This window comes from Ipomoea nil, unplaced genomic scaffold (assembly GCF_001879475.1).
Source record: "Ipomoea nil cultivar Tokyo-kokei standard unplaced genomic scaffold, Asagao_1.1 scaffold2279, whole genome shotgun sequence".
NCBI lineage: Eukaryota > Viridiplantae > Streptophyta > Magnoliopsida > Solanales > Convolvulaceae > Ipomoea > Ipomoea nil.
Genome location: NW_017618707.1, coordinates 3,220,559 through 3,241,377, shown reverse-complemented (window position 1 = coordinate 3,241,377; position 20,819 = coordinate 3,220,559). Strand labels below are relative to the sequence as shown.

The 20,819-nt window shown below is 35.3% G+C and overlaps 2 protein-coding genes across 3 annotated transcripts; one reads left to right on the top strand and one right to left on the bottom strand.

The window, feature by feature from the left end:
• Positions 1 to 480: 480 nt before the first annotated feature.
• LOC109150534 lies at positions 481 to 8,410 on the bottom strand. 2 transcript variants are annotated; one of them, XR_002049166.1, is made up of 8 exons: positions 8,193 to 8,410; positions 7,267 to 7,510; positions 6,268 to 6,391; positions 4,865 to 5,211; positions 2,989 to 4,777; positions 2,270 to 2,537; positions 1,850 to 1,934; positions 481 to 943 (listed from the first exon to the last, which is right to left on the bottom strand). XR_002049166.1 is itself a non-coding variant. In XM_019298464.1 (8 exons), exons 1-7 carry the CDS (start codon positions 8,282 to 8,284, stop codon positions 1,863 to 1,865), a joined length of 2,922 nt encoding a protein of 973 aa, XP_019154009.1. In that variant the 5' UTR covers positions 8,285 to 8,409; the 3' UTR covers positions 481 to 943; positions 1,850 to 1,862. The 2 variants fall into 2 exon arrangements, 1 of the variants encoding a protein (XP_019154009.1); XM_019298464.1 differs by having other exon boundaries at positions 2,270 to 2,523; positions 8,193 to 8,409.
• Positions 8,411 to 13,950: 5,540 nt separating this feature from the next.
• Positions 13,951 to 19,630, top strand: LOC109150325 (kinesin-like protein KIN-14Q). The gene is made up of 18 exons (XM_019298220.1): positions 13,951 to 14,214; positions 14,325 to 14,369; positions 14,474 to 14,527; positions 14,661 to 14,705; positions 14,981 to 15,546; positions 15,645 to 15,807; positions 15,896 to 15,963; positions 16,052 to 16,339; positions 16,416 to 16,515; positions 16,625 to 16,723; positions 16,799 to 16,975; positions 17,074 to 17,362; positions 17,467 to 17,628; positions 17,707 to 17,922; positions 18,026 to 18,063; positions 18,177 to 18,340; positions 18,421 to 18,546; positions 18,627 to 19,630. The coding sequence occupies exons 1-18, from the start codon at positions 14,121 to 14,123 to the stop codon at positions 19,428 to 19,430; spliced, it is 3,498 nt and encodes a 1,165-aa protein (XP_019153765.1). The 5' UTR covers positions 13,951 to 14,120; the 3' UTR covers positions 19,431 to 19,630.
• Positions 19,631 to 20,819: the final 1,189 nt, after the last annotated feature.

Here is a 20,819-nt window from a genome sequence, read left to right as displayed (position 1 = left end):
AAAAAAAAAAAAAAAAAAATTATCTAACTCAAAAAATAATACTCCGTAGTATAATTACATCTTTGAATTGTCCAAAATTATACAATTTAACATTCCTCAAGTCATCACACTGATGTGATGAACGGATGATCACCCTATTAAAAAAAAAAATTAAATTTATTTTTATAATTTTAATTAAACAAAATAAAAATAACCAAAAAAAAAAAACACACCCCTCCCTCTCTTCATCTCCAGCATGGAGATGAAGAATGGAGACGAAGAAAAAGCTCTTCATCTCCATGCGGGAGACGAAGAAGTTTCTTTGTCTCTGGCCGAGACGACTCTCTTCATCTCCGGCATGGAGATGAAGAATGGAGAAGAAGAAAAAGCTCTTCGTCTCCACGCGTGAGACGAAGGAGTTTCTTTGTCTCTGGCCGAAGACGATAATATATAATACAGCATGCACCGTTTGTGCATTAAATATTAGTCATCGACTTCATATATTAGAAATTAAATGGAAATTCCAAACATTGAATTTATGATACTCTATAAAATCAAGTATAAGAGATTCTTAATGTTCCTATCAAATAACATAATAAGCAAATAAATACAGATTGGTCTTGTAGACAATTTCCAACTCACTAGCTAGAACATAGCTAAATTGGCATTGCCATACTACAAGGTCTTATTATCATTTATACTGTAAAAACAAGAAAAGCAAGAGCAAGGAATTGCGGTGAATAAGAGTTACACCCACAAATACCTTGGCATCTCCAGAAACATAACAGCTAACACAAAACAGCTTCATAAGCGAAGCTATAACCGAAACAATATTTTAAGTAAAAGAAAAGTCTTCTGGCTCAATGGAACATCTCAAGGAATCATCAAATGGTTCAACAATTCAGGATCTCACACAAACTGAGACCACTTGATTGGGCAGCTTGCATTATAGACCTATAAAACCCTGAATGCAAACCAATGAATGTGTAATATGTCAAGTTTGATTAGAGGCAAGGCAACAGGATGCAACTACTTGTAAGCAAAATGATATGCATTGGCTCTTGGTTGACACTGACAAGCTATCTGAAATCTACAGGCCAAAGTCATTTTTTAGTATTTCTATAATTTTTCCATAATCCCTTTATTGCTTCTTACCCTTTTTCTTAAAAGACTGAAAACAAAACAAAACAAAATGAATAAAATTATTTTCTGTGAAACGATGATATGCATTGGCTCTTAGTTGACAGGCTATCTGAAATCTGCAGGCCAAGACATTTTTTAGTATTTCTAAAAATTTTCCATAATCCTATTATTGCTTCTTATCCTTTTCCTTAAAAAGACTGAAAGAAGAATGAATAACAATATTTTCTGTTTCACAGAAGCATAAACCTTATTATCTGGAGTTTAAATGTTAAGGTTTTCTCACATATATTAAACACCTAAAAAAAATCCACTAAGCTTCAACTTTAATAATAGAAATATGCAATCAACAAGAAAAGACTTGTGGAAGCACACAGCTTATATTAAGTGAATGGTAAAAGCATATTAGACCCAAATTTAAATTGGAAAATGATTATTTCCCTCATTTTTTCACTTGCTAACATCCCTCCATATTACTAAGTTAAAAGGGCCCACTAAATTAAAAAGGTTGAATAGTCAAAGCATTTCTATTGGTGGGAAGCATTTCCACAATCAGGCGGCAAAAACAAATGCGGTGAAAAATGGAAGGGGCCTAGCAAGATTCATTTAAATTATATCCAGAAAATTCTGGTTCAGGTAGCCCATTAATATAATTTCAAAACGTGCACACTTGTTTATGGAATTAAGAGATATCATAATAACACATACAAATTACCAGGTTTTAACTCACTTATAATTCACTGTTAATTCCCTCCACGACTTTTGCTAAATGAGTTTCGTGCCAAGAGTTTCCGACCAGCAGATCGATGATCATCCTGCAAAAGAAAGTTAAATATGGCAATCCAATTGCAACAATGGCAACTTCAAAGGACCAAATGACAGAAAGCTGATAGAATTTTTCTTAGTCCAGAAAAGAAACTTGAATGAAATTTATAGAACATTCTTTGAACTCAAACATTAAAGAAGAAGCTCTTACACATGAAGCCAGCAACTAGGGAAATGGATCTTAACAATAGCTTAATGTAACCCACTTTTAGCAGGAGTGCACCAGTAAGGCATCCAGCTCAATGATTACCATCTCAAAGGAATTGAATAAATCCAAGGTAACTATAGATATGTATATTATTAAGCATAGAATAGATTTGTATACCTTATACAAAGAAGCAGCTGATTCGGACTCCACAGTTTGGATTGGAACATTTCCAAGCGACAAAGAATCCAAAGCATCTAAAGTTAGCTGCCAACCACAAAGAGCAAGAGCACCAGCACTGGAACTGGAACCACTACTACTGGTGCAGCCAGCTGCAGCAACATTTCCATTGACCCAAGGGCAGAAAGGGTTATGATGGTTAACTGGGTCAAACTCAACAGCTTCTTTATAACCACTTTCCCCATTGGAAGGCCCTGAAGAACACTTTCTATTTAATTAATAAAATTAAAGTGAAAATATTTAACTGAAGCCAAGAAATTGAGAAAAGGACACATACTAATGAGCTTGGGAAAAAAATATGGCTAATTCATCACTAATAGTATCATTTAAATCATGAACTACAATGACCTATCAAACATTCCATTATAACAAGCTGTGGTGTCATTATAGGCTACAGTGCTACATAACCCCAAGTTATGAAAATCACTTGTCAAAATATGACGCCCACACTGCCAATGAAATGTCTTATATCTAAGAAAAGTGAATATTAGTTTAAAACATTACTTCTTAATATTGAGTGGAGGAAATTTAATAAACATAAAATAAATCAGACTTGAGGTTTATTATGCATCATTATCAACACTTCTTACAACCTGTAAATATCTTGCATGGAGGTGAAGACAAGAGTTGGGCAAACAGAACAGCAGAGATACCATTACCTGTCCCCTTTGCAACCAAGAAGCCTGACTCCACCACATATCCACCATCTTCAGTAGTCAGTGCATTGGCAACCTGGGCAACCTGGGCATCCTGGGTAACTTCTTCCTTTGATGCCTCATGCACAGACAATAAAATAGCATTGCAAGAAAGAGAGGGATGTGCACTATTATTGGGTGTAGAGGGACCATGGCTGGTCTTCTCAGCACTTTCGATGGATTCTGCCTTGGCTGAGCCAAGAATTTTTGAACCACTATCAGCTCTTCCCACAGAGCGAGATGTTAGATCTTGACTATCACCATTAGGATCCTCCCGGTCCATTTCCTCTGGAACATAGTCACCCATCAGTCCAGGATCAGGACCAAATTCACCGGTTTGACCTTCGTTTTCAGTGATTTCAGCAATTGGTTCCACATCACCAACAACACTATCAGCTCTATGCACAGAAGCATCCATCCCATGAATTTCAGCTTCATGGCTAGCTCCCATTCCTATACTTCCTCCACTAATCCCAAAACTAAGGCCGTCCCTAGCATGAGCAGTTGCAGTATCTGCATTTAAAACTTCCTCATCATTTGTGCTACTAACACCAATTTCACCAGCACTCCTAATAGCAGCAGGACAAGCACTCTGCTGTGCTTGATTGCTATAGTTTAACTCAGACACCTCAAATGGATCCGTGCTTTTTACACCTGATGTTGAAGGGAATTCAATATCACCAACATCTGCTGGATAATTTTCAACACTTTCCATTGAATCATCATCTGCACAATGAAATGTGTCCATAGCAATAACAGATGAAACATGTGTTGAATCTCTTGTAGCTGGGAAACCAATCACCTGTTCATGACCTTGGTTGAAAGGATCATCTCTTTGGCCATCTGTTCCAACCTCAATACCAAGTGACAAGCTAGGACCAGCACCAGCTGCATTTTTCCCATATGATGAGTGATGAATTTCTAGAGGATCTGACTCACGGGGGCGTTTTGAAGGACCAGCTGAGTACTGACTGTCATCATTGACTTCATCTCCATCACGGTCTATTACAGTTCCCTCAACGCTGTCCGCTTGTTGTACTACCAATTGTGGCCTGTCAGCAGTGCTTCCATGTTCCTCTAAATGACGCTTGTTAGAACTAGGACCACGAGACTCGTATGAAGCCGCACGGTCACCAACCTCACTGCTAGAAGGCTGTCCAATCATTGGATCTCTTCTCTTATGCACATCTTGAAACTGGTCAGGACCTAAACTCTTGCGTAGTTGTGAGCAGGACAGCCCACCTGCCATTGTAAGATTCAGATCCACACCATTATTCGACAATGACCTTCCCTCATCTGTTGCTGCTTCATCATGGTCCTCTGTCTGCTCCTTTTCCATACCATCAGTAGCAACCCACCCACTTATTCCACTGGCAGCACTTACTCCTCGTGTTAATGCCATCTTTTTGCTTGTTTCAGGGATATCAATGCTATTGGGAGCAAAGCAAGCAGGACGAGTAACAGTAAGGAAGTCCAAGATTCTCACTGTAGCTCCACACAAACTACAATCCAACAAAGGTGACCTAGATTCACCTTTTGACATGGGGCACACAACTTCATTTTTAACAGTATCCCTTTTCTTTGAACAAGACAGTACCTTCTTGCCACGGCCAAGATCTTGTGGAGGACCATGATTTTTTGTCGGACTTGTTGAACATCCATTCCTAGCCGACTGAGCTGAGTATTCTTCACAGTCTTGGACATTTCGAAGCCACCTTGGCTCCCATCCACAAAGGCTTATCAGCTTCTGAGCCTAAGTTTTAATGAAAAGTTGAAAAAAGGTTTAGAAATGAAATATAGAAAGGGAAATCAGTAGTAGTTGAAAGCATGGCAATCTTACACGAGAGTATATAAAGAAAGCATCTTCTCTGGTGTTCTCAGCTCCAGACATAACCTCTGGCCTAAAGAAAGGTTCAACACCTCCAAAACCCTGTGATTGAGCTAGAAAAGAATCAATTTCTGAACCTCTAGAAACTCGCATATGCTCAATTGCAGATGCAGCCACAATAGGGAGGGAAGGGAACTGAAGTAATCCATCAGCACGATCCTTATAACCACCAATTAGGGCAGAAGGTGGAGTAGGGGGGAACTGGACCAAGCTTTCTGCACAGCTATTTCCCCTCCATGGACAAGTGATTTTATGCCCTTCATCAAGTTTTTTTGCAAAATCTTCACCAGCAACATCAGCTACAAAGGATAACCTATTTATTAGAACAAAAGGTATAACAGGCATGCAGCAAAGTCTTATTAAGGTTCAAAAAAAAGGTAACAAGGGCAAAAATTGCTGCATAATTGTCATAGACAGTACAAACTCAAAATGAGGTGCACTTGGTTACACCAGATATCCTAGTTGCAAAAGCTCACAATTATCAAAGGGAATTTCCATGAGCATCAGGTTACAGACTTACAATTCTCTGAAGTTAAGCAGTTGGCATACATAAATGATAAAACAACCTTTTTAATGTAGGGAAATGTGCACCTACATCACCTAAACTTAAGAAATAAAATTATAAACAACTGAACTATTAAAATATTTTATCCGAGTCGCTAACCACTATTCATATGGTAAAAAGAAATGTTAAGGTTAACAGTTAACTCATAATTAAATTAGCCCCTGAACTTTATGGACACAAAGGATAATTAGAAATTTTAGAGAGAGAGAGAGGAAACCATTTGGTGAAGGAAAAACATCTCTCACAGCTCTAACATGCATTTTCTTTATTTCTTTCTTCTTAAAATTCTGAGTAATATTTGGTCATTATAAAGAGGAAACTGAAAGCATAACATCTAGCAACTTATTGTATATAGATACCTGCAAACCACAAGCATATACCAAACTTAGTACAATTAGCATTATTTCTACTAAAAACCCCACTAAACTAGGCCTAAACACTCTTGGCCTGGACAATATCAAGATAAATCTTGGCATGCTCTAAAGGTAGAAATCAAGATACTAGAGACAGAGAAATGGGCATAGGGCATCCCGTATCCCTTGTTTGACATATAGGATGGATTTTATATCTTTAGGTTTTTCAGTTCCAACTCTAAAGGTTATCAGAAAACTTTCCCCTAGCTGTTAATTACTCTGAATGGTGAATACTAATATACTATACTATTCTAGTAGTAATGTACACTAGATATATATAGAAGGGTCTTAACAGTATAAAAAAATCTGATTGCTAACTATGAAATAAGAATAACAAACAGCTATAAAATGCCGAAATAATATAAAGCACAAGCCACCTTCAGAAGGAGTCCAGGTAGCTGAGGAAATAAATTTGAGATTTGCACCACATGACTCGCATTCAATCTTATCAGCATCCACATTTATCCAGCCCCTTCTGGCACAAGCCATAGAACCTGCAGCCTGCCAAAGAAACCTCCAGTCCACTTAAAATTATGTAAAGCTAACTATTTTAGCACAAAACATTTGTGACAAAAATGATTTAACACAGAAATACAAGAAAAACAAGAAGTAACTAAATAAATAAATGAAGATAATACTATAATAGACGGTGCAGCAAGGGCAAACAGCATCACTGAGGCATAATGCTTGAAAAAGAAAGTCCATTCATCATAAAGGAGATAGTAAAATTCACCTAGCCCTAGCTTCCTTTTAGCTAGTGGAATTCATGTCTATTATCGAAGAGTATCTTTCCTGTTGATTTCTAAGTGAGGATAAAAATTAAATGGAAATTGACCAGTCAGAAAAAGACACAACCCAGCACCATTATCTGTAAACTCTCTTTTTCCGAAGGGAAAATAAATGTCACTAAAGCTATTAGCAATGTACTAGACTTAAGACGAATAAAAAAAAGCCACAAAAGACATTAAGGATGAACTAGAATTAAGAGGAATAAAAAATAAATGCACTAAAGACATTAAGGATGTCCTAGAATTAAGAGGAATAAAAAATAAATGCACTAAAGACATTAAGGATGTCCTAGAATTAAGAGGAATACAAATTCTTATTTTGAATGCTAAGTAATAAATTCTGGGGCAACACAAAGTTCTAAGTAATTAATTGGCCTTGCTCTTCTGTGGCTAGTCCCCTGCCTGTGCATAATCATCTAAGAAATATAGTTGTCTATGTCCCCCAAGTCCCCAACTTCAAAACTATCTTGAAGTAGCGCCATAATGTAAATATTGATGGAGAAGTGGATCCACAAACAAAAGAACCAATAAAAGATTTTTAAGTAACCTTGATGTATTATGATAATAAATAGAGGCCCAGATTTAAACCTTAGGCTTTCCAAGCCAGTCTGTGGGTTTGAATGTTGAGAGCCGTCTCAATAGATCACCCCTTTCCCAGGGTCTACACGAAGGCTGTGATGATCCAAGAGCAGAACCACCAGCACTGGTACTCAAAGAAGTCCCTATGCGCTGTAACCCAACACGGGAAACAGAGCCTGCTTTTGAGCCCTGTGCTGCCCAGTCTGTGCTGCCAACATTTACTGGAACAGTAGGAGAAGATGCCCCTGCAGAACTGACAAGAAGTAATACAATCTATTAAACTACTTATCAGTCAAGTGGTTAAAATATTTGGAAAAGTCAAACAATTTGACCAATTGTTCTCTAACTATCGGACTATCCCATCTTTACTTCACTTTTTGTTTGCCTTAGCCCAGGGAAATTCATGATTCCGTAGCCACAACCTTATTGTCATACAGGGAAGAGATAAATAGATTAAAATCACCTCACCCATATGTAAAACAAACAGCAGCAAATGCACAATTTTATCCTCAAATAACTACACTACAGTAATACCATTGCCAGCCATTTCAAACCTCAGCTTCCCTAGCAAAAAAATCCTTTCAATTTTCCTAATACGCTGTCATCTCATTTACGAATTACAGGTTTGTGGCTAGCAGAATCATGCGATTTCATTAATTAAAACAATTAGTTTCGAAAAAGAAAAATTAAAAATTAAAAACCCGAGACTCGATTGTAAGTTTTATAATCGAAGAGGTAAACAAATGAATAAGCTTAACGCGAAATAATGACAAAGTGTGAACAAAGAAAAGCAGCATTACAAAGATTATAAACAAATAACCGAAAATTCGGTTATGGAATGGCGAAAGCCCCAGAATGGGATGGAGAGCAACACAGAATGAGTAGATAGAAACGTAACCTAGGGTTTTTGTTGTTCCGATGGGGATTGGGATTACCTAGCAGCGGGAGTGGGGGTAGGCGGAGGAGAGGAAGACTTGGGTGGCAGCAGAGGATCGCCGGAGGAGCTTATGGCTTCTTCCTTCATCATTCTGTGTGTCACTGTGTGTGTTTCTCTTCCTCCCTCTCGACTGGTTTTTTCCGTTTGCGGGGTAAAAGTCGGGTTGGACGAAATTGCTTCTATATTTGCACCCGTTTCGATGCTATATTTTGTCGAGCGGTCAAATGATTCGGTGCGTTCAAGTGCACTGGTACGAGACACCAATTTGGTAAACAAAAATACTTGGAGGTGTATTCAATCATAACTTTCATAAAATTTTAAAGATTTTTATGAACTTTAAAAATTTGGTTAATTAGCTTTTTGCAACTTCATAATGCTAAAATTCAAAAAGTTATTCAAATAATTTTTTCATTAGCTTTTTGAGAAAAGAAAGTATACCAAACAGTTATCAACTAACAGTTAATTTACCGAACATTTTTTTACAATCAACTAATGTCATCAACTATTTATACCCTCTAATTAACACAATCAGCTAACAGCTATCAATTAACAGTCATTTTGCCAAACATGACATAAATAATAAGGCATGTCATGTCATATGGAGTAAAAAATTGAAGTACAATTTGGGAGTTCATGTAGAATTACCCTTAATAATAATATTCAACGAAATATTATGTTACTAAAGTTTATACATGTAAAAAAAAATAAAAGATGATAATTTTACAAATATCTTATCAATTCACATTATTACACTAACATAATTTTTATTGTCGTTATAACTTTACCAATATTAGTGGTTATTATATTTAAATTAGTAGGGGTAGATGCATTATGACCTCAAGATAACTTATTAAATCTATCATAAACTTCAATAAGAATGTCTGAAAGATATGAGAGTGGTAGTGGAAGGAATTGTTGGTATGAGCAGAAAAGGTGCAGACGGAAACAATTTGAACTGTGAAGGATGGGCGTTCTCGTAGTAATACGGGTCGGGTCCAACTCATGAATTGTCCACCGGACACCACCTATAAAATCGCCACATTTTACGTAAACTCTGTTGCTAAGCTCTACTATACCTTCACAAGGCTACGGCGTTTCAACGACCTATAAAATCGCAACTCGAATTCTTACTTCACCTAAAAACTCAGAATTGGATCGATCTGGTTATGGCGGCATTCAACGAGAACGAGAACGAAAACATGGAGGATAGGGTGAAGACAGTGGAAAGAGAGAATGCGGCGCTGCGCGTCACGGTGATGAAGCTGAGTCTCACTATGGAGGAGATGGAAGGGACGATTGAGGGGTTAAAGACTGCGCTGAGCCAAAAAGAGTTGAAAATGGCAGAGGTAAGGGGCATTCTGGAGAATGCCCTGAAGGTCTTGAACGATATTCGTATATGATTTGCTGACAGCATATATGAAAGAATTTGCCCCATTTTCTTTATAGAGTGGATGCATGCTTGTTTTGTGTACTAGCTAGCACCTAGGGTTGGCTACTTCTCTCATCTCTATATCCTCCCTGTTATTGGAGGGTGCACAATATAAAATTTACTTGATAATGTACCATCAAGTCATGCACTTTATATATATATTGTTCCAGTAATTTTAATACAACTCTTTTATGCATTACGACCCACTAATTTATTTACGGATTACTTGTACCATTCATAAAAAAAGAGTGAGAACTGAATCTCTATTTAACATAAATTTGACGAAATAACAAACGAATGATTACATTGGGCAAAAATATAAAAATTACTATAGTACATCAGGACCATTTTGGATATTAACTCTTATATGAAGTGTTAAGGGGCCATTTACTAAAACATGTTTACTAACACAGTTTTCAATTTTGAAAATTGAAAATAACTTCTTGAAAAACTGAAACACACTTAATAACTGTTTTCGAAATGAAAAACAAAATCATCTATCATCTATCTAGTTTCACTATAAAACTGTTTTCGAAATGGAAAACATAATCATCTATTCAGTTACATGTCACTATAACTACATTACTATGATTACATTCATTATCATCTTATTTTACTTATCACTATTTTTTATCTTTTCTACTTACTTTACTTATTTAAACATAATTTATTTACTTACACTTTAAGTTAGACATTATTTACATTATCAAAATTAAGAATTAAACTCGATATAATGTTTAGATTTTGATTGAACTCAATAGATTATTAGTTCGAACATTTTTAATTATGTTACATCATAATACAAGTTCGGTCCAGATATCGAATATTGAAATTTCACATATATTAGAATTCAAAGTAAAAGTTATATATTCATATACATGTCATTCAAAGTAAAATATTAATATTATCTAAACTAAATTTTAGGTGAAACTGAAAAATTAAAAAATAGAAAACAGAGAACAATATTCAGTTAGTAAACAAGTTTTCTAAACAAAAAATATAAAATACAAGTTTTCTGAACAGAAAATAGAAAATGAAAACTGACAAATTAAACAAGTTTTCTAAATAGAAAATAGAGAATGAAAAATAGAAAATGAAAACTGACAAATTAAACAAGTTTTCTAAATAGAAAATAGAGAATGAAAAATAGAAAATGAAAACTGACAAATTAAACAAGTTTTCTAAATAGAAAATAGAGAATGAAAAATAGAAAATGAAAGCTGACAAATTAAACAAGTTTTCTAAATAGAAAATAGAGAATGAAAAATAGAAAATGAAAGCTGACAAATTAAACAAGTTTTCTAAACAAAAAATAGAGAACAGAAAATAGAGAATGGAAAATAGAAAATGAAAATTGAAAATTTAGAAAATATAAAACAAAGAACAGTTTTCTATTGGTATACGGACCCTAAACTTTTATATGAAGTGTTAAGGAAAGATGAAAGATACTTAGTAAAGTGACACAATTTAGTGTATAGATCCTAAATAATTTTATTTTTACACTTGCATTTCATAATTATATTTGAAAGAACGAATAAGATGACATGAGTCACAAAAATCAAAATTTAAGTGAGACATCTAGTGAAATGTATGAGATTCACAACAACATTGCTACTTTATTATGAGATGCTAAATTGTATTTTAAAACCCTATATTACAATACACATACCTATTAGCTAGATTTGAATATATATATATAACAATTGTAAAAATATTCATTTTCATTTTTACATTTATTAGCATATTAATATTTAATTTTATCAAACACTTTTAATCACAATTAATTGATTTAAAATCACAATTAATTGATTTAAAATCTCTCATAATCTGACTGAGATTCCTCATGATATCGATGGTTTTCCTCTTATTTATCCATTTTGTAGGTCCAATTTTTATTTATCACCTTTTAATTTCCTCTCCAAGCCTTCTCCTCTATAGATTTGAGGGAATTGTCTTCAAACAAGATTGGGGCACTTGGGTGTTCACTGAAGTAATGGATGGTCTGACTCCCCTTCTAGCTCGTGATGCAGGAGGAACTCTCATTAATTAGAAGAATTATAAACTCTAAGGCATAGCCTCTCTTTATTCACCAATATATATATATATATATATATATATATATATATATATATATATATATATATATATATAACCTGTTTTATTTCCTTTTCTCAACCAATAGACCTCACAAAAGTTTTAAACTTGCAGGAGACAAATTCATAAAAAAACTCGATCTTCCATTTGTACAAAAACAACACATTTAATTTTTTCTTCCTAACAAACTAAGCACAAACTCGAATTGCTCTAATTAATAATTTAACTTTATAATTACAATTTTGATTTTAAATTAAACTAAATTTAAATAAAAAATAAAATATTATTTGAATTATAAGATATAATTTCATAAACTATTCAAAAAATAATTTAATAAATTAATATTCACCTTCAAATCGCCTATTAATATTCTGAATCGAGTAGAACATTTTAAATTAAATATCATATATAACCACAATTAATACAATTAAAAAGCTTAAAAACAAATTCAGATAAACAAATTAAAAATAGAATAAAAGAACTAAGGGTGTGTTTGGTTCGTATAGGGAATCCGAATCGGAATAGGTATCAAATAGAGTAAATACTCAAAATGGTCCCTCGACTATAGCTAAGTTCATAAATTGGTCATCGACTTTCAATTTCAACCAATTAAGTCATTAACTTTGTAATTTTAACACAATTTGGTCCTCTGTCTATTTGACCGTTTGTTGACTGTGATTTTTGAGGATATATATGTAATTTCATGGTCCATCGTCGGTTTTTTAAGGTTCTAGTTGCATTTCCAGACCGCACTGTTACATTTGAATCCACTGTCGAAAGCAATCTACCAAATCCGATCGCCTTTCTTCGTCCTCCCTTTGGATTCAATGTAGTTGAGTTCGTATCAGAGCGAAGAAGACGACGTGTTTCCGAACCAGTACAACGTCATCCTGGAGGCCTCCACGTGCTTCGACGAGAGCTGAAGGTTCTTCTGGAGATCGCCGATCACGGTCAACAAACGGTCAAATAGATGAAGGACCAAGTCGTGTCAAAATTACAAAGTTAAGGACTTAATTGGTTGAAATTGAAAGTCGAGGACCAATTTGTGAATTTAGCTATAGTCGAGGGACCATTTTGGGTATTTACTCTATCAAATACTTGGTAATGATAATGAGTTTTGGTAAAAGTATTTAACATGTTTAGTAGTAGGGTAGAATGAAAATGGTTACTAATAGTAATGCTTGAGAATAAATAAGGGACTGAAACCCTTATTTTATTTGTGTATGAATATTTTGATTGATGGGGTATTTGAAATCCATAATTGTATTCTAAAAATCTATCAACCAAACAATAACAATCACTTTTATACCCGTTCCTATTAACAAAACCCATCAACCAAACACACCCTAAATATTAAAGCGGCGCGATTGAAAACCACCAAAAAAAAAAGGGGAGGTTTTTTCCCTTCCAACCATGTTTATTTCCTTTCTCCCCCTTTTCTCCCCTTTAATTTTCACAATTGGAGATATCTTTAGAATCCGACTAATTATTAACTTTTAATTTGTAATCTAGGTATGCCAAACAAAGTTTACGGGGGCCCTTACTTGCAAGGAGAGAATTAGGGGGATTGTAATTCCGTGGGTAAAGAATAATGTGAAAATAAATTAATAATTCAAATTCAATTGTTTCGTAGAAAAGAATAGAATTATTGGAAATCGAAAGCGAAGAAGTGATATAAAAATTAAAATGTCTTGTGTAACAATAATAATGACAAAGTTGTCAATGAAATTTCAATTTTGGAAGCGCCTAAGATTTGCAATTCCATAGAATTGTAAATTTCATTCTTTCCAAAAAGTTGAACCTCAGTGAACCTCAATGCTCCCCACACCCGACTCGTCAAAGTATCTGTCATGAACATGAACCACAAATCCTTCACGTTGAGAAATTGCTCCCACACTGTAGTCAGTGAGACTCGATCCCTAATAATTCTTTCCAACTTTTACATCTATGACGACTTGAGCGGCTAATGCGGACAAAATTTTAAATTTCATGAATTACAAGGGAATGGAATTACAATTTTCATGTACCAAACACCTTGTAAAATGGAAATGAGGTAAAGTTAAAATTTGAAATTTACCTGGGTGTATTTAATTTATATTGACTGAACACGTGGAAGCTTTTCTGTATAATTCTCGTGGTAAAGTTAATTACTCTATGTTTCTTTCCATCTATAGAATATAGTTTCCAATTGGCCCGGCTCCCAATTTCAAATTTCAAAACGACCGTTGGTAGACTTTCCCATCGTAACGGCGAATTGCTTCTCTCTCAAACCAATCTCAATCTCTCTCAACCCAAATTGAAAAGCATTGAATCCCCTTTCTTCTTTTAATCTTTGTCGCTATCACTACTCATTGCATTTCAAAGTGAACTCCATAGAGAAGAAGCTCACCTCTTTTTTAATCAATGGAAGATCTCTATCGTCATTCTTGGCAAGACCCTCTTCTTCTCACTGACGTTTCTTCTCAACAACAGCAACAATTCAGCTCATACACTTCGTGTAAGCATCTCGCACTCACTCCCAGCTTCAAATCTTGATATCGGGTTCGATATTCTGTATGGATCTTCAGTTCGATCTCATTTTCTATCATCTTTTTATGGTTTTCATAGGCCCTGCTCCCACATTTCCTGATTTACTAGATTCCCCAATGCAAGGTAATTGTAGTTTTTTAAAAACCTTTTTTTTTTGGTACTCCATTTTGGTGGTGGGGATGGGTTATTCTTTAATGCTGAAGAGTTTTATTGTCCGGTTGATGTAGACGAGATCCTAGAGGATATTTATACTGACCCAGTTTTGGAAAGCATAATGGAAGGTAGGAGTTTGAAAACTGTTCAATTTTTATTTTCATAAAGCTGTGGTTTTCAAAATTCTTAACTTTGATATTGATAATTATTTTATTGGATTGATTTATTCTTATTTTTCTCCTATTTATTTGATTTTCATAGGCCCTTATCCCACATCTCCTGATGTAACAACTTCACAAGTGCTTGGTAATTACAGTTCTTTTCCCCAATGCTTGTAGTTTGAAGACTATTATTATTTGGATTTGGATTTAGTTCTTATGACTTATGAGTTAATATTGAGGATTTTATTATTGGTTGATGCTTGATATAGAAAGAAGGGTCTTAGACAATAGTTGTACTGACCCAATTGTGGAAATGCAAGGGGTGGAAGGAATTTCAATGCTGTTGGGATGTTTTTGAGATATTTTGGTTTTTCATTATTTTGCACTGATAAGGATTATTATTATATTGGCCTTAATTAGGTATGGAGATTTTGGAATTTTCATTAACATCTCCTGATTTGATGATCTGTGCTGAGTCACCGGAAATTCCAAAACAAAGCTATGGAGAATCACCCGAAATTTTCAAGGGTAGCTCAATTGAAGTGTCTTTAGAGAATGGGATAAAGGGGTCTGAAATTAAGGACTCTAATGATACCCCTGCGTCTGCCAAGTTCTCAACTTTCCTTTCTGTATCAAAAGATGAATTTGAGCTTCCGCCACCACCAGTGATGGAAGAGTTTTCACCAGCCCACTTGAGGTCTATAGTTAGCATTAATGTTGGATCAACAGATTGTATCAACTTCCAAGGGGACACACAGTTTTCAAACGACGAGTTTTTTACTGGAGGTGATACTATTAGGACTGACGCTATAGTTGGAGATGGAGCCAGTGGTCTATACCAGTCTGCTCGGTTTGGGAATTTGTTATATAACTTTGAGATCATGGATGCTGGATATTACTTGGTTGATCTGCACTTTGCAGAGATTGTGTTAACCAATGGTCCTCCAGGAATGAGAGTATTTGATGTTTACATACAGGAACAGAAGGTAAGGAACCATTCTTGTAACGAATTTTAACCAGTGTGTGAGTCTTCTTTGCTGTGTCAATGTTTTATAATTTATACTTGATTGAACATTTTGAGTAGGTTATCTCCTCCTTGGATATTTATGCCCGTGTTGGTGCAAATAAACCCCTTGTGATATCTGATCTCGAGGCTCATGTTAATGGTGAAGAGGGATTATGTATAAGATTTGAGGGAATAATAGGACTCCCTATTATTAGTGGTATTTCTGTAAGGAAGAAGTCTGGTAAGTGTTAGTTTGTTTTCATTTAAAGTTGCATAATTTAATTTACTTACTTCTCCAAGTAATGTTATACGAGTAACTGACCTACCAGGTTCGGAAGAGGTCGAATTACATGAAATATCAGGATGTTTACAATTGCCACAAAGCAAGTCTTGGAAGGTTGTCGTTGAAAGCTTATTTCTATATTTAAACATTTATCTTTTGGAAATGTCATGTTAACTTGATTGCTTCAATATCATGTATTTAGGCCATTGATCACGGCGAGGAAGATGGAGATCCTCAAAGGGTTAAGTTGGAGAATAATTGTCTAGAAAAGGAACTGGAGGACACAAAGAGGCAACTGGAGGAACTTAAAAGGCTTAATGAACAAAAAAGTAGAGAATGCCAAGAAGCATGCAAGTCCTTAGAGGATCTTCAAAATGAGCTCATGCGCAAGTCAATGCATGTTGGATCATTAGCTTTTGCAATTGAGGGACAAGTAAAAGAAAAAACCAAATGGTTTTCCTCATTGAGAGACCTGACAAGAAAAATGAAGGTATTAAACTCTTTTCTCGTTGTTGTATTAGACCTTTTGACTGTATATTGATCCACTCTGTAAATTTCTTATACAGATTATGAAGATGGATCAAATTAAGCTCTCAGAAGAGGCTTTGTCATTTAAGCAATGCATAGCCGATATGACCGATATGGGCTCTCTCATCCAATCAAAAAGTATATTTAATTACCTATCAAATTTAGTTTATGGGTTACATGTGCTTAAGAATATTTGTAATTTGTAATTGATGGGCATGGATTTCTGCACTCCCACCCTTTTTCACAGTAAAGCAACATGGGGAACTGCATGAAGATCTTAAGAACAAATTTATTAAAGGTGCCAAGGAAAAAAAGGAGCTTTATAACAAGGTTTTGGAGTTGAAAGGTATTGACAGTGTATTAAAAATAATACTGATGAAAAGAAAATTGTATTAGCTAATTAACTTGATGACTATTTCAGGAAACATTAGGGTTTTCTGTCGCTGTAGGCCTTTGAATGTAGAAGAGATTGCTATGGGAGCTTCAATGGCAATTGATTTTGAAGCAGCCAAGGAGGGGGAACTAACTGTAAAATCAAATGGGCTATCTAAGAAAACATTTAAATTTGATGCTGTTTTCAGTCCTCAAGCAGAACAAGGTAATTGATTTTTTCATTTAATTATTATTTTTATATTATCCTGTTCCTGCCAATTTTTTGTGCACCAACTTATTTATTTATTTATGTTGTGGAAATAGTTGAAGTATTTGAAGATACAGCCCCATTTGCAGCATCTGTTTTGGATGGATACAATGTTTGCATATTTGCATATGGTCAGACCGGTACTGGGAAGACTTTCACAATGGAAGGCACAAAAGAAGCTCGTGGGGTCAATTACCGAACTCTGGAGGAACTGTTTCGCATTATTGAAGAGCGAAACAATGCATTTCAGTATGAAATATCTGTCAGTGTCATGGAAGTGTATAATGAACAAATACGAGATTTGTTGGTTTCAGAAGCACAGACAGGGGTGACCACCACAAAAAGGTAACATATTTTCCTTCATACTTTGTCAGTTCAACTACTACTGCCTAATTTTGATCATGATATTTGTCTGAAATTGGATCTGATTATATAATGTCCATACAAAGGCTTGAAATAAAGCAAGCTGGTGAAGGAGTGCATCATGTTCCTGGACTAGTTGAGGCCCAGGTAAACAATATGAATGAGGTATGGGAAGTCTTGCAGACTGGGAGCAATTCAAGGGCAGTAGGATCTACAAACGCCAATGAGCACAGCAGCAGATCACATTGGTACAGATCTTTCATTTTATTTGTTCTTGACAGACAATTGTTTTACTAATTAGAGGTATCTATCGATATTGTGTGTAGCATTCATTGTGTGATGGTAAAAGGGGAGAACTTGTTGAACGGGGAGTGTACAAGGAGCAAGCTGTGGTTGATTGATCTTGCAGGGAGTGAGAGAATTGCAAAGACAGAGGTTCAGGGGGAACGGCTGAAAGAAACACAAAACATAAACAGATCACTCTCTGCACTTGGAGATGTGATATCTGCACTTGCAAATAAGAGTCCACACATTCCTTTTAGGTACTCCTCATATCTTTTTGACATGGTGAAATTGTAATTATTATTTTTAAATTTTTATAATTATACTTTGTTTTTTTAACTTTCTTCTATCAATTGTTTATAGAAACTCAAAACTGACTCACTTGCTCCAAGACTCCTTAGGTAATCTTTCTTTTAAGTTTGACATATTAAGTGACACATGATAAATGAATGACATTATTTCAAAGCAAGGGGATTAAGAGTTGAAATACTATTCTATGGATTCATATTTACAGGAGGAGATTCAAAGACGCTGATGTTTGTACAGATCAGTCCTAATGAGAACGACGTTAGTGAGACTCTCTGCTCCTTAAATTTTGCTAGCCGAGTGCGAGGGATTGAGTTGGGTCCAGCAAAGAAGCAACTGGACAACACAGAGCTTTTGAAATATAAACAAATGGTACACTAATTATTTGGATGATGCTACTGATTATACCAACCATTTTTCCAACATTTAAAAAATAATCTTTCTTTTTTCAGGTTGAAAAGAATAAACAAGAAATGAAAACAAAAGATTTCCAAGTTAAGAAGATGGAAGACACAGTTCATGGTCTAGAGATGAAGATGAAAGAGAAAGATCTTAAAGTTAAGAGCCTCCAGGATAAGGTATGAAAACACCTAATTCTTTGCAAGTTTATGGTAATGGGGTATGGATGAAATTTATGCATGCTTTTATGCACTTTCAGATTAAGGAAATGGAGTCACAACTTCTAGTAGAGAGGAAACTAGCAAGGCAACATGTGGACTCTAGAATTGCTGAACATTTAAGACAACAGCATGAAGATCAAAATTCTTCAAGGCCTCCATTTGCAGCCAAAACTACTCTAGCTCCAAAGACCTATGATGAGAACAAACACCAAGCCAATCTCCCTCGACCACTTTCTGAGAACAATAAATACAAACTGGATCCCCTTGTTAAGCAGAATGAGCTAGCAGAAAAAGAAGACAAGGAAAATAACCCTGGGATTGAAGAGCTACTAATGCCAAAACGGGCTTGGAGAGCTTCTTTATGCCCAACTGTACATAAATTACCAGCTACATCAGTCCCAAGGCGCAACTCTTTAATCCCATTGCCAAGTGTTACCGGGGGGGCAGCCAAGTTGCCACCTCCATTTTTACCATTGGCACCAATTCAAGCAAATGAGGACGAGGATGTTGACAATGTTAAAGGCAAATGCTTACCTGAACCAGTGTCAGGGGATAGTCCTACGGATCAACAAATTGAAAGTAAGAAACTGCACAGTGCTTTAAGACGTAGCATGCAAAAGAGAATACAAATGAAGTCCCCAATGCAACATATCAGAAGAGGAGGAGGATTGAATTTGGGAACGGAGAAGGTTAGAATTTCTATAGGAAGTAGGAGGGTGGCTCATAGAGTGATACTCGGTAATGCTAGAAGAGTAACAAAGGAAGGGCTACCGAAACAAAGCCAAAGAGAAAAGGAGAGAGGGTGGAATATTGGAACAGCCACAAGAGGAGCAGTTTTGTGATCTTGTTCTTGTGTTATGTTTAATTCATTTGGGTCTTTAGGGGGTGATAGATTCATTCATGAATCTGTTCTGAGTAAGATGATGATTGACGGATGTACATAGTTGTTTCTACTAATATTTTGCTACTGATTTAATCGTTGTGTCAGACTCAGACTATGAATTTATCAGTGTGGATAAACATGTGATTTTTACCTTTAATTGAATTGGGAATGTGTTCACATCTTATGCACTAATGTTGACATGACAAACATGAGACTGTTCATATTAAAATTTGTGAATATCTGAGGTAGATATCAGAGTGCTGACTTGCTTACATGCAGCATTAATAGCTAGAAAGAGTAGATATCAGTGGACAGTGGATGTCCAACCTTTTCTCAACTCTTGAAAATGGGGAACTTACTGGACACTTTGCCAGCAGATGATAAAATATTATCAAAGTGTGTATGCAGATAGATAATATGGTATCTCTTCTTCATCTTTCTATGTGAAAATCATTCCCATTTAATACATTCTATCAAAAAGATTTGTCCGGTTGGGGCCTCTTGGAACCGGATGATCCCTCTTGCACTCATTTCTGCTTGATAACATCCTCCATATTAGCGTGCTTGATTGAACCCGAGTTCCCTGTATATAAATATAGCATTTACAATGATGTTGATGACTTGATGGTGAATGAAAGCACCTTGATTTGAGTGTAAATAAAGAAGTATACAGGTCTAATAAATATAAATTATTAATAATAATAATAATAATAATTATAATTAACAATAATAATTATAATCTCGCTGCATATAAAAATCCAGCACTAAATTCATGATAATAATAATAATAATAATAATAATAATAATAATAATAATAATAAAAAAGATGATGATGATGAAATGGGGAAATTTTGTATTACTTACTTACAGTTTCATCCTTGAGGACGATGAGCATATGCTTTTTCTCAGGCGATTTAATAACATTCCTTGATTTGTTTTTCTTAATGACACGAACTTTACAACTCCATCCTACAGTTTGTGTGTCAATATCAATTAAGTTGAGTGCATTTGTCATGACTAATATCATTCTGTCACTGAAAATATGTTCATAAAGAATGTAATGAAATAATATAATGGGAACCATAACTAACATAAAGTGAAAAATCATAGATTAGGGAGTAAGGAGTAATTAAAATGCATAGATTTTGATAGTGATTATCTTCGATTTAGTTTCACAGTGATTTTCTCTCTCTAGACTCTCTAGGGTTTTTGTTTTCCTACTAGGGTTTCCTAGGTTTTCCACGGTGGTAAGTTTCTCCGGTCGATAGTCGGCGACGAAGGAACGGCGAGACGGCAACGGCATGGCTACGTCGGGAGATGGCGTTGATGCGATCACACAGCGGTGGGC

Coding starts and splice junctions, on each gene's coding strand:
- LOC109150534 (XM_019298464.1), bottom strand. CDS start 8,284: ATGATGAAGGAAGAAGCCATAAGCTCCTCCGGCGATCCTCTGCTGCCA. Junction 2,524..2,988: donor CTTGGTTGCAAAGGGGACAG/GTAATGGTATCT, acceptor AGTGTTCTTCAG/GGCCTTCCAATGGGGAAAGT. Junction 1,935..2,269: donor CAGCTGCTTCTTTGTATAAG/GTATACAAATCT, acceptor TTTCTTTTGCAG/GATGATCATCGATCTGCTGG.
- LOC109150325 (XM_019298220.1), top strand. CDS start 14,121: ATGGAAGATCTCTATCGTCATTCTTGGCAAGACCCTCTTCTTCTCACT. Junction 16,976..17,073: donor CAGTCCTCAAGCAGAACAAG/GTAATTGATTTT, acceptor TTGTGGAAATAG/TTGAAGTATTTGAAGATACA. Junction 18,341..18,420: donor TTTTGAAATATAAACAAATG/GTACACTAATTA, acceptor TTCTTTTTTCAG/GTTGAAAAGAATAAACAAGA.